Source organism: Embiotoca jacksoni, unplaced genomic scaffold (assembly GCF_022577435.1).
Source record: "Embiotoca jacksoni isolate LCO1_2020_lvr unplaced genomic scaffold, fEmbJac1.0.p SCAF_10, whole genome shotgun sequence".
Taxonomy (NCBI): Eukaryota; Metazoa; Chordata; class Actinopteri; family Embiotocidae; genus Embiotoca; species Embiotoca jacksoni.
In genome coordinates this window covers 9,794,116-9,805,382 of record NW_027185230.1, presented here as the reverse complement: position 1 = coordinate 9,805,382, position 11,267 = coordinate 9,794,116, and the positions used below count along the sequence as shown (strand labels likewise).

At 47.8% G+C, this 11,267-nt stretch overlaps 1 protein-coding gene across 6 annotated transcripts; it reads left to right on the top strand.

Annotated features, from left to right (window-relative positions):
• Positions 1 to 11,256, top strand: LOC138207675 (3-hydroxy-3-methylglutaryl-coenzyme A reductase-like). 6 transcript variants are annotated; one of them, XM_069165121.1, is made up of 20 exons: positions 1 to 107; positions 456 to 634; positions 735 to 846; positions 994 to 1,081; positions 1,622 to 1,706; positions 1,863 to 1,968; positions 2,063 to 2,169; positions 2,255 to 2,374; positions 2,908 to 3,041; positions 3,597 to 3,877; positions 3,975 to 4,120; positions 5,525 to 5,719; positions 6,007 to 6,165; positions 6,256 to 6,413; positions 6,516 to 6,621; positions 7,251 to 7,421; positions 7,517 to 7,657; positions 9,127 to 9,285; positions 10,052 to 10,200; positions 10,311 to 11,256. In XM_069165121.1, exons 2-20 carry the CDS (start codon positions 473 to 475, stop codon positions 10,363 to 10,365), a joined length of 2,634 nt encoding a protein of 877 aa, XP_069021222.1. In that variant the 5' UTR covers positions 1 to 107; positions 456 to 472; the 3' UTR covers positions 10,366 to 11,256. The 6 variants fall into 6 exon arrangements, with proteins under 6 accessions (XP_069021222.1, XP_069021213.1, XP_069021177.1 ...); XM_069165112.1 differs by having other exon boundaries at positions 3,972 to 4,120; XM_069165076.1 differs by having other exon boundaries at positions 3,966 to 4,120.
• Positions 11,257 to 11,267: the final 11 nt, after the last annotated feature.

The window sequence follows — 11,267 nt, the reverse complement described above, 5'->3', positions numbered from 1 at the left end:
TGTTGGTTTCGCCACAACATTGTCGCTGGCGTACCGAAACGACTTATGGAAGCAGCACCATCACTATGGAAAGGACACTCTGACCACGGAGAAAGTCACCTTTGGAAGTACGTGAATTTGTTTTGGATACTACAAAACAACAATCGCGAAAGGTGTCATTAGGCTTGGGGACATATTGACCCCGGTGACGGGCTGTGGAAGTTATTCCGGGTGTTAAAGCTAATGTGGCTAATGCTAACCAACAGCAACGGTAACTCGCGGCTAACGACGTAGACACGAGCCCTGTAAGCACACCGGAGTGAATCTGTGGTGGTTGTTGTTGTTGTTATCGTTGTTGTTTTTAACTAACGGCTAATCTTTCTAGGTAGTAGGCCTTCAAAAATAAGATGCTCCAGCTGTCGGCTAACCACCCAGGGTCGTACTGCCAGTGATGGGGTGATGTGTTTGTAACGCAGGAAGGCACCCTGAGACCATGTTGGCCCGTCTGTTCAGGCTCCACGGCCTGCTGGTGGCCTCCCACCCGTGGGAGGTGATAGTGGGGACCCTGGCTCTCACCGTGTGCCTCATGTCCATGAACAGCCTCGCGGCCAGCAGCCAGATGTGCAGCTGGAACGAGTGCCCCAAAGTGGAGGAGGTGAGGCCGGAGTGGGTGGGGCAGGAAGAAGTGGTGTGTGTGTGTGTGTGTGTGTGTGTGTGTGTGTGTGTGTGTTAACAACAGGACATGTGTGTTCCAGAAAATCCACAGCAGCGACATCATCATCCTGACAGTCACCCGCTGCATGGCCATCATTTATATCTATTTCCAGTTCAAGAATCTCCAACAACTGGGGTCCAAATATATACTGGGTCAGTACAACGACACGCTGTAGAATGTATTGGAGCTTATAACTTTTACATTCGACCCGCATGTCACATGATATTGTAAATAAAAGTTCAGATAACGAGCATGATTTGAGTAAACTTGTCAACTTCCTTTTTCCTGTCTGTCTGCAGGTATCGCCGGATTGTTCACAGTATTCTCCAGCTTTGTTTTCAGTACAGTGGTCATCCACTTCTTTGGGAAAGAGCTGACAGGACTTAAGTAAGTCCTCCGAATGCACGATCAGTTTTATTTATTAGATACAAAATAAGGCAATAAAATGAAATTAAATAAATTAAAAACATCACGCAAGAGTTATACATGAGCAGTGAATGGTACTTGAGTGAACTTGAGTACACGTCATAAGGCACAGAGATTCAAAATTACATCATCGAAAGATGTTGGTAAGAAATGTTCAAAAAGGACGTTTTTAACACAGTATTGGATGTGTAGTAAAAACAGTGAAGAATAGATGGACAAGAGACTGGCAGGATGCTTCAAATGTTTGAAATACAAGTCAGGGGTCATTATAAAGGTGTTTAAAGATGTAATTTAACTATGAGTTACTTTTTAAAACTTACTGCACATCCAATCATCATGAATTTTAAAGACAGATTTTTGGAGGCGTGATGCTCAATTTAGAACTCTACAGCCCTTTCAGATTCACAGAGTCCCTTGAGTCGGCAAATTGATGTTTCATTCTGAAATGATCAGATCACGTGGTTTTCCTGATTGACCTTTGACCCCCTCCTGCCCCTGCAGCGAAGCCCTGCCCTTCTTCCTCCTGCTCATCGACCTGTCCAAAGCCTGCACGTTGGCCAAGTTTGCTCTCAGCTCGAATTCTCAGGTAACGACACGCACACGCACGCACACACGCACGCACACACACACACACACACACACTCACACACACACACACACACACACAAACACCTGCTCCCACCGTGTGTATGTGTGTGCTGTGACTGTGTCACTGCCTCATGACATCTGATGATGTGTACAGGAGGAGGTGAGGGAGAACATTTCCCAGGGCATGGCCATCCTGGGCCCCACCTTCACCCTGGACGCCCTGGTGGAGTGTCTGGTGATCGGAGTGGGCACCATGTCAGGTGAGGTGTCTCTGAAGCTCCGCCTCCTGCTCTGTGTGTCTCCGTGTGTGTTGATGGTGACGAGGAGGAGATGACCTTCTTGTTGTTTCTCCAGGCGTGCCTCAGCTGGAGATCATGTGCTGCTTCGGCTGCATGTCCGTTCTGGCCAACTACTTTGTCTTCATGACGTTCTTTCCTGCGTGCGTCTCGCTGGTCCTGGAGGTAAGAGGGACGCGTCGCCGTCTGATTGGACGAGGACACAGCGTGCTTGAATCTCACTGCTCTGTGCTCTTGTGTGTGCACGTAGCTGTCGAGGGAAAGTCGCGAGGGCCGTCCCATCTGGCAGCTGAGCCACTTTGCTCTTGTGCTGGCTGAGGAGGAGGATAACAAGCCCAACCCTGTGACGCAAAGGGTTAAAATCATCATGGTGAGCGACTGTTTTCAGTGCCGAAAGTGTCGAGTCGTTAAAAACACTCGCGGCTACGGCTGCAAGATTCAGGATGAAATCAGAATCTCCGTTTTCTTGCTTAGAATTACGATCACAATTCTCCGTTTCAATTTTTTTTCACAACACAAATATGATGGTGCTTCACAGCTTCACGAGTCCGACACCGAACGTTACAAACCATCATCCTCAGTCGCTGCATTTATTAAACGCAACCTTCGAAGGAGGATTTTTCGGAACTTCTTCTTGTCATCGTCGTGTCTCTCTGGGTTTATTTTTCTTTACTGACGGTTTCTGCTGCATCACATGTTGGTATTTGTTGAGAGAGGAAGTACAAACACTTGTAGAATCATTGTAGAAATTAGATACATTTTTGAATTCGATTAATCGTGCATCCTGACTGCAGACTGTCAATCATCGCCCCTCTGCATCCACATTGTGTTGTGGACGATCATGTTGGAAGTTTGATTCACTGAATGTACACGATAAAGGAAGTGTTAACTGTCATGTTTCAGTCTCTGGGCCTGGCCTTGGTTCACACCCACACCCGACTAACAGCCGAGCATTTGGGTCAGAACCGCACAGCGGAGGGGCCCGTCGCTCAGAGGCTGGACTCTGCTGGTACTGTGTGGCCTCTGCAGCTCACCAGGTAAAAACTACAGCCAGACTGGTTCTGGGTTTTAGAGGCTGATGATACTGATTAACATGGTGCTACCAGACCGAGAAGGACCGTGTCTTTAACCAATCAGCAGTTGTGTAACGAAACACGTAGCCACTCCCACTGCTCCCTGATTGGTCCGCTCTTGGTCTGAGCGAACCTGAACTTGATCAGGGTTTCCAGATTGTGATCACAGCAAAGACTGAAGCTGAGAGTGACAGGCGGGTAGAGACAGGCAAGATACAGATATTGGGAAGTAAAAAAAAAAAAAAAAAAAAAATCCAATATATGTAAATCAATGTATTGTCTGTGTCTCTCTCTCTCTCTCTCTCTCTCTCTCTCTCTCTCAAAAATTTGAATTCATCTGAAGCATCTTTTTCTGCATTTCGTTCTCTTAAAAGAAACACATGTTGACACCGATTAAATGTCTGCGACGGGCCAACATGATCCGATAAAATCAGCTGATCAGCATACATTAAGTCTATTATTAATATGGTTTATTATTACTTCCTGTGCAGTTATACCCACTGATGTTTGCCCCCCCAGTATGGACCTGGAGCAGGTGATCACTCTCGGCCTCGCCCTGCTCCTGGCTGTGAAGTACGTGTTCTTCGAACAGGCGGAGACGGAGTCCTCGCTGTCCCTCCGGAGTCCCATCATCAGCTCCCCTCAAACCCAAAAGCCCCGGGCAACGGAGGACTGGTGCAGGAGGAACGGCCCCGCCCACAAGATCTCCAATGGCATCTTGGTAACTGGCCGAAGCTCCTCCCCCGCCGCCTCAGACTACAAAGTGTCCCCCGAGGCCGACAGGGCAGTCAGAGAGAAGGGTGAGACTTCAACGGCACCTTCAGCTCCTCACGGTGCTGCTGTGTGGCTTCATGCGAGTTGTATTTCTCTCTCCCGGTTCCTCTGCAGCAGCAGCAGCAGCAGCAGCAGCTGCCGCCTCGGTGGCGAACAACCCCCGTCGCCCGTGTGGTGAGGAGCCCTTTGCTGCGTGTGCTCCTCAAAGCTGTCGCGTCTCTGAGCCCCGACCGCTGGAGGAATGTGTGGCCATCCTCTCAGATCCTCGGGTAAGAAAGCTCAACATCAGGTCTCTTTAGTCACACAATCAGTTCAAAGACGAGAACAATCCAAACACCTCGATGAGCTGTGACGAGAAAAGAGGATAAATCTGCGTTTTTAAAAGTGTGTTTATTACACAGTAAATATTTACAACCTAACAAATGACCTAAAACTGTAAAAAAAGAGCTGCTGAATGCTTCCAAGTTTCATCAGTCCAAACATTCATTCGATAAATGTGATACAATAGGTGAAAACAACAGTAGAAAATTACATGAATTTCAGACTAGAATAACTTAGTAAGCTGTCCTGAGCTGTCCAGGATGAAACATATTTGTATCATCTGTTACTTTCAGCTCTTTTTGGAAGCAGATAAAAACATTTGTATAAGTTTATTAAGTTCATTGCACACAGGAGGAACTCTGCAGAGCACATTTCATTTGGTACATTTTAGTTTCTAATGTTTTATGAACGTATTTACAACATTATACAAGCATATTACATTCAGTAAACATTCAGAGGGAAAATTCATTTTGGAACATGATCAAAATAAATATTTATGCCCTTTAACTGAAGTAAAAGTACAAACAGCACACTGTGGAAATACTCCAGTACAAGTTAAAGTCCTGCATTCAATTATTAGCAGCAAAATGTACTTAAAGTATGAAGACTAAAAGTACACAATGCAGCTTCCTGTCAGTGTTTTAATATTAAGTATGATGGTTTTGGATTAATATTACTGCTGCATTCATTTTTAATTATGCATTATTTATTTTGCAGTTATTTAAGGTTGTGCTGATTTGTACTACTTGATACTCTGTCGGAGAGTTTAATCTCCAGTAATTTATCATATTCCATAAAATGATAGTATGATTGCAATACGTATCTGGAGTTTAAAGTTAAAACCAACAGCCCTCTGACATTTTCCCGCTGAGCCAACTGAGTTTTAAAATAGTTTATTCTTAAGTAGTAAGAGGATTATCTTAACCCATAAAGGAACGTTTGATTGTTTATCAGAAAAATTTAATTTCAAAATCACCAACTTTTCGAGTCATATGGTTTTCACTGGACAGGAAGGCTTGGAAGAATTAAAACTAACGATGTCAGACAAATGTAGTGGATTAAAAAGTTCAGTGTTTTATATGAAAAGTAGCAGAGTGGAAGAATAAAGTAGCATCAAATGGAAATACTTGAGAAAATGACCTTCCAGCTGTTAAAGCTGTAGCTTCACAAGATAACTTGGAGTGTCGCACCACATGATGTTACATTCATTTATGTGGCTCAAATAAAGGATGATATAACGTTAGACGTGTTTAAAGAGGAAGCAGAAACCTAAACTTCTAAAAAATAAAACACAAATTTCCACCAAATCATGAATAAATAAAAATCACTGTTTCGTGTGTGATGCGGTCCAGAGAGGAGCGCAGATGCTCAGCGATGCCGAGGTGATGAACCTCGTCACCTCCCGTGACATCCTCAACTACAAACTGGAGGCGGTCCTGGAGACGCCAGAAAGGGGCGTGGCCATCCGCAGAGACCTGCTGTCCCCCAAACTGCCCGATCCCTCCGCCCTGGCCTGTCTGCCTTACAGGGACTATGACTACTCGAAGGTAACGGAGACACACACACACACACAAAAACAAAATGTTTAGAGCTTTAATGTACTTTTAACCTTCAATTGTGTCTCTGTTTTTTCATCTCCCAGCAGATAATTTCCTTTTTAAATTGTTAACAGTGAAATGTTTCTTTGTCGTCTGATGTCCCAGCAGATAATTGAGTTTTTTTTTTTAAATTTTAACAGGTTGAATGTTAAATCATTTAGTTCAGTAAAATGTGTCTTGGTGGACGTTGCAGCTGTTTATTATGGTCTGTATCTCTGCGTGTCCTCGTCCTGCAGGTGATGGGGACGTGCTGTGAGAACGTCATCGGCTACATGCCGGTGCCAGTGGGAGTAGCCGGTCCTCTTCTGTTGGACAACAAGCAGTTTTACGTGCCGTTGGCGACCACAGAGGGCTGCCTGGTGGCCAGCACCAACAGAGGCTGCAGAGCGCTCGCTGTGAGTGTGTGTGAGTGTGTGTGTGTGTGTGTGTATATATATATATATATAAATTTGGTGCTAGTGCTGACTGTTGTCCTTCCTGTCCAGCTGAGCGGCGGCTGCAGCAGCAGGATCCTGGCTGACAGTATGACCAGGGGTCCTGTGGTGAGGCTGCCCTCGGCGTGCCAGGCCGCGGAGGTCAAAGTGTGGCTGGAGACCCCGGACGGGTTCAGCATGATCAAAGAGGCCTTCGACCAGACCAGCAGGTCGGTACAACACGGACAGACTGAACACAGAATCACATGTGTGACGTGTTTTTGTCCCTCCTGAGGACATGTAGATCATAAATAAGTTTGTACACTTCGCAGGTTTGCTCGTCTGGAGAAGCTGATGGTGGCCATCGCTGGGAGGAACCTGTACATCCGCCTCCAGTCTCAGACAGGCGACGCCATGGGGATGAACATGCTCTCTAAGGTAAGAACACAGACTGTATATAAAAGTGTTCGTAGCTTCCAGTTCTGAAAAACGAGGCCGATGCAGAAGAGCCTGAAGCTGCAGTACCACCGAGTGCCACTAGAGGTCGGCTCCAAAAAGCCTCCGGCTCCATAGACTCTCATTCAACTTCTCTCATCAAATTCAAAGTCAATAAAATGTCTCCACCAGTTATCTCGGTGTTGTTAGCTAAAGTCACTCCTTCTTATTAGTTTTCTGAAAATAATTCGTCATTAATTAGAAAATAAGCTTCAAAAAGACACATTTTTTTGGGGGGGGCGTGTCTGTTTGATTGACAGCTGCGGTGCAGTCAGGTTACAGCTATCGATGGGCGGGGCGTAGTATCGTCGGGTTTCCGACCAGATCAGTCAGATCCCACCGCTGGCTCCTCCCCCAGCTCGTCCAAATATGGTCACTCCCTGCTGGTCACGGACAGAATCTGAACTGAAGGCTTCATAACGTTCACAAACCGACGGGTGACGTCACTGCTGGCTGCTGCAGGGGTCTCATCCTCCTCCTCTACTGTAAACACTGAAGAGTGTGTGTGTGTGTGTGTGTGTGTGTGTGTGTGTGTGTGCGCGCGTGTGTGTGTGCGTGCGCGTGGTCTGCAGGGGACCGAGCAGGCTCTGCTCCGCCTCCAGCAGCACTACCCCAACATGGAGGTTCTGTCCATCAGCGGGAACTACTGCACCGACAAGAAGGCTTCCGCCATCAACTGGATTGTGGGCCGGGGAAAGTCTGCCGTGTGCGAGGCCACCATTCCTGCTCAGGTGGTCAGAGAGGTGACGACGACGACGACGACGACTCGGGACAGTTTCCTCAGCCCGTTTGTGTTTCCTCTCTGTGAAACGTGTCTCGCTTGTCCGCGTGTGTGCAGGTGCTGAAGAGCAACACGGCCGCTCTGGTGGAGCTGAACATCAGCAAGAACCTGGTGGGCTCGGCGATGGCCGGCAGCATCGGGGGCTTCAACGCCCACGCCGCCAACATCGTAGCGGCCATCTTCATCGCCTGCGGGCAGGTAGGGGGAATCGCCCGACACGCTCACACCGCCAATCGCTGCACGTCAGACGACGGCGTTTTTAAACAGTGAAGCAAAGACGTTCATGTGGTGGAACTTGTGAAGGACGTTGGTTGTTACGTTTTGATAAGAGGCGTCTCAAAGAGCAGATAACGGGAAACAAACAAAAGATCAAACAATCCCTGTAACAATAAAATCTAACTTCACTGAAGGAGGATTTCATGGAAAAACCCTGCAGAAGTAAAAGTACAGAAGTACCAGCAGCATAATGGAGCGGATTCGTCCTGGTTTATTCCCTCTGACTGATATGTTATTATTTATGGCAGGTTAGAGTTGTTGGAACTGTTTAAAACTTCTAGACACCTGAAATGTGACCTCACACAGATTTTTTTTTTTTTTAGACAAACGGGTGTTTTAGAAGCTTGTTTTATCATCCGTCAAATCTTCACATTAAAAGAACTGAAGCTGTCAGATAAACGTAAAGGAGCAGAAAGTACAATATTTCCCTCTTAAGTTCCTCAACCAGTACTGGAGTAAATACACTTCAGCTGAAATCCCTCTGAAGTTAAAATGGGTGAAAGGAAGCTTTAAAGTTGACAATATGATCTGTAAATTAGACAGTATTTCCATGGACCCTGGTGTGATCGGAGGGATCCTCAGATCAGGTGACGTGATCATCGTGAGTTACACCGTGGCAGTTCTTTCCTCACCTCCTGTCAAACAGTGTTTGTATTAACAGGTGTGCGTGTCCGTGTCCGTGTCCGTGTCCGTGTCCGTGTCCGTGTGTACCACATCTCTTCAAATAGACCCGCATCATACAATTTCTTTGGCACACTGAATAACAGCGGAGAATGAGCACCGAAGGTTTCTTTCGGGAAAGCAAACAACATCTGTCGCTGCTATTTCATCACAATGACCACACCTCGTCCAACAAGGGAGGGACGGAGAGTTGTTTTTTTTTTTGCGGCCTGATGTTTTTTTTTTTTTTTTTTTTAAGCCTTAGTTGTCCTTAATCTCTCCCCAGCCTCCTCTCCACAGCCCCAGGGGCCCTGCTTTGTGGTTTTGTTGTTGTTTTTCACATCACATGCAGTTCTTCCCAACGCTGCATTCAAGCGGTTAAGTCATTAAAAACGATGTTGCCGGGCGACGGCGACGTGGAGGTGTCTGGAAACCACAGAGGCCAACAGGTTTATCAAGCTAACGGGGGAGCACAAAGTCACAGAGGGAAGAGACGAGGCCGTCGGGAAGATCAGCGTTTTCCTCAGACGAGGGCTGTTGTACAGGTTATGGAGACAAAACTCTACGTGACTAAAAAAAAAAAAAATCACCACATATTAGCTCAACATCCAGCCAAACGTGAACTTCCACGACCTCCGACCTTTCGGGAAACGTCAGCACCCCCCCCCCCCCCCCCACCCCCCCCCACACACACACCCAATGTTGAACGGGTTTTTGCTGTTGCGGTTCAGGACCCGGCTCAGACGGTGGGGAGCTCCAGCTGCATCACTCAGATGGAGGCGGCCGGTCGGGGCCGGGACGACCTGTACATCAGCTGCACGATGCCCTCCATCGAGCTGGGCACCGTGGGAGGAGGCACCAACCTGCCGCCGCAGCAGGCCTGTCTGCAGGTACCGGCACCTCACTGCGCCGCTCTTATTTATTTATTTATTTTTTTATTTTTTTACCGTTTCGCTCCGAAAGATGGGTTTTTTTAGTCCCCCGCGGGAGGACGACGCGGCGCCCGAAACGACGTCGCCGCGTTTTCTGCGATAACAATATTCTCCACCGTGCCGTCGTGTTTTTTTTTTTTCCCGCAGCGGTCGGCGGTCGTTCGACTAAAAACTCTGCGTTTTCATTCCAATTTTGGACTTTTATCATTCTGATATTTGTTTAAAAATATATATCCATCAAATATTAAGAACCAAAACACCGGTGAAACGAAGCTTTAGGTGCTGCACCTCGGCCTTTATAATGGCAAGAGAAACCCTGCGTATTTAAAAACGGTGGCGAATGACACGGTACGGCACAGATCGGGTTTTAGTTCACACTTTGTATAAAAAAAAAAAAAACGCGAGTGAAACCGAACAAGAAAAGCTGTTCGTGCTTCGTTGAGTTCGAAGTTCTTCACTTCACGAGTGAACTGGAACATCTGACGATTAAGTCGAGCGATGAAACGCGTTAATATCGTACGTAAATCCACGAGAAAAAAAAACCCGCTTCTGTGAGCGTTCGACTGTCGTTCCAGACGCTGTGATGAAGCGAAGAGCTTTTTAACAGCGGACGAAAGAGGAAACTCTCTTCTGATGTGTGACAATAAAGAACGGCTCCAGTTTCAGTTGAGTGTGAAGGATTAACAGGAAGTCGTCGTCTTCTTCTTCTTCTTTCCGTCTTCAGATGCTCGGCGTCACGAGTCCCAACCCGCCCGGCGAGAACGCCCGGCAGCTGGCCCGCGTAGTTTGCGGCACCGTCCTGGCGGGGGAGCTCTCCCTCATGGCCGCTTTAGCCGCCGGACACCTGGTCAAGAGTCACATGACCCACAACAGGTGAGGCGGTTTTTTTTTTCCTTTTTTTTTTTTTTTTTTTATAAACCCGTCGGTGTGTCCGTGAACGTCGCGGTTGTCCCCGCTGACCTCTGACCCCGTCCTTCCCGCAGATCCAAAACCAACCTGTCGGAGATGCCTTCGTCGACGTCCCAGAAGACGGCGTGACGCGAGGCGGCGACGCTCCGCGTGGACGTCCGGCCTTCGGGCCGAACCATCGAACGGAGCCGGCGTGCTTCTCGCCGGCGTCGCCCGACTTGACTTGCAGACGTTGATGTTACTAGTTTGCGCCATTTAACTGCATCTTGAACTCCCCGGTATTGTTCGGTAAAACCTCCCCGCTCGTCGGTCTCCGACCTCCCGTGAATCGCTCGACGGGTTCGGGTTCGTTAAAACGTCCGCCGTGACGGACAAAAAAAAAAAAAAAAAAAAAACCCAAACAAACCGGGTGCCAAAACCCAACAGCTCTTCCTGTCGCACGGAGGAAGGATCTCATCTCTGCACGGAGACTCTCGTATGATTTCGTTCACGGGCGAAGGGAGATCTTCAGACCGGTGGAACTGATATTTGCCAAAAGCTTGCTCGAAACGCCGCCGATGCTGACGTAGCCGGTGACTTCCGCTAAACGGCCGACCCTCTTCCCGAATGTGCCGTCAAGCGTCGCGGGTCGTCCCTCCGAAGCTGAACGAAGGAGCCGCCGTGCGTCCGACGCGGCCGCTCCGCTTCCTGGTTCTGAGAAACGGACAGCAGCTGCCGACGGGGAGGCGTTTCGGTGGCCCGTTACAGGCAGGTTTCACGATTTAAGGAAAACTTGAAGCCATATTAATTTATCAAACCTTCACGGTGCATCGGTTGGTGTGCCGAACTGTCGGGAAGAACAGGAGTGACCGCCTGCTGCGCATCCTGCAGGTTGCCGTGTAGTGAAGCTGAGAAGTGACCTTACGTTCGGTGTCCCGTCTTAGACGCAGCTGATAGATAGAATAATCAATTTTAAACGTCAAAAACTTGCACTGTTTTATTTAAAAGAAAAATAAACGACACTGCGTTTCCTCTTCACGAGATCTCGTTTT

Bases quoted from the DNA above. Each gene is read 5' to 3' on its own strand.
- LOC138207675 (XM_069165076.1), top strand. From the start codon at position 473: ATGTTGGCCCGTCTGTTCAGGCTCCACGGCCTGCTGGTGGCCTCCCAC. The intron at 1,082-1,621 runs GTAAGTCCTCCG...CTGCCCCTGCAG, and splicing joins AAAGAGCTGACAGGACTTAA to CGAAGCCCTGCCCTTCTTCC. The intron at 5,720-6,006 runs GTAACGGAGACA...CTCGTCCTGCAG, and splicing joins GGGACTATGACTACTCGAAG to GTGATGGGGACGTGCTGTGA.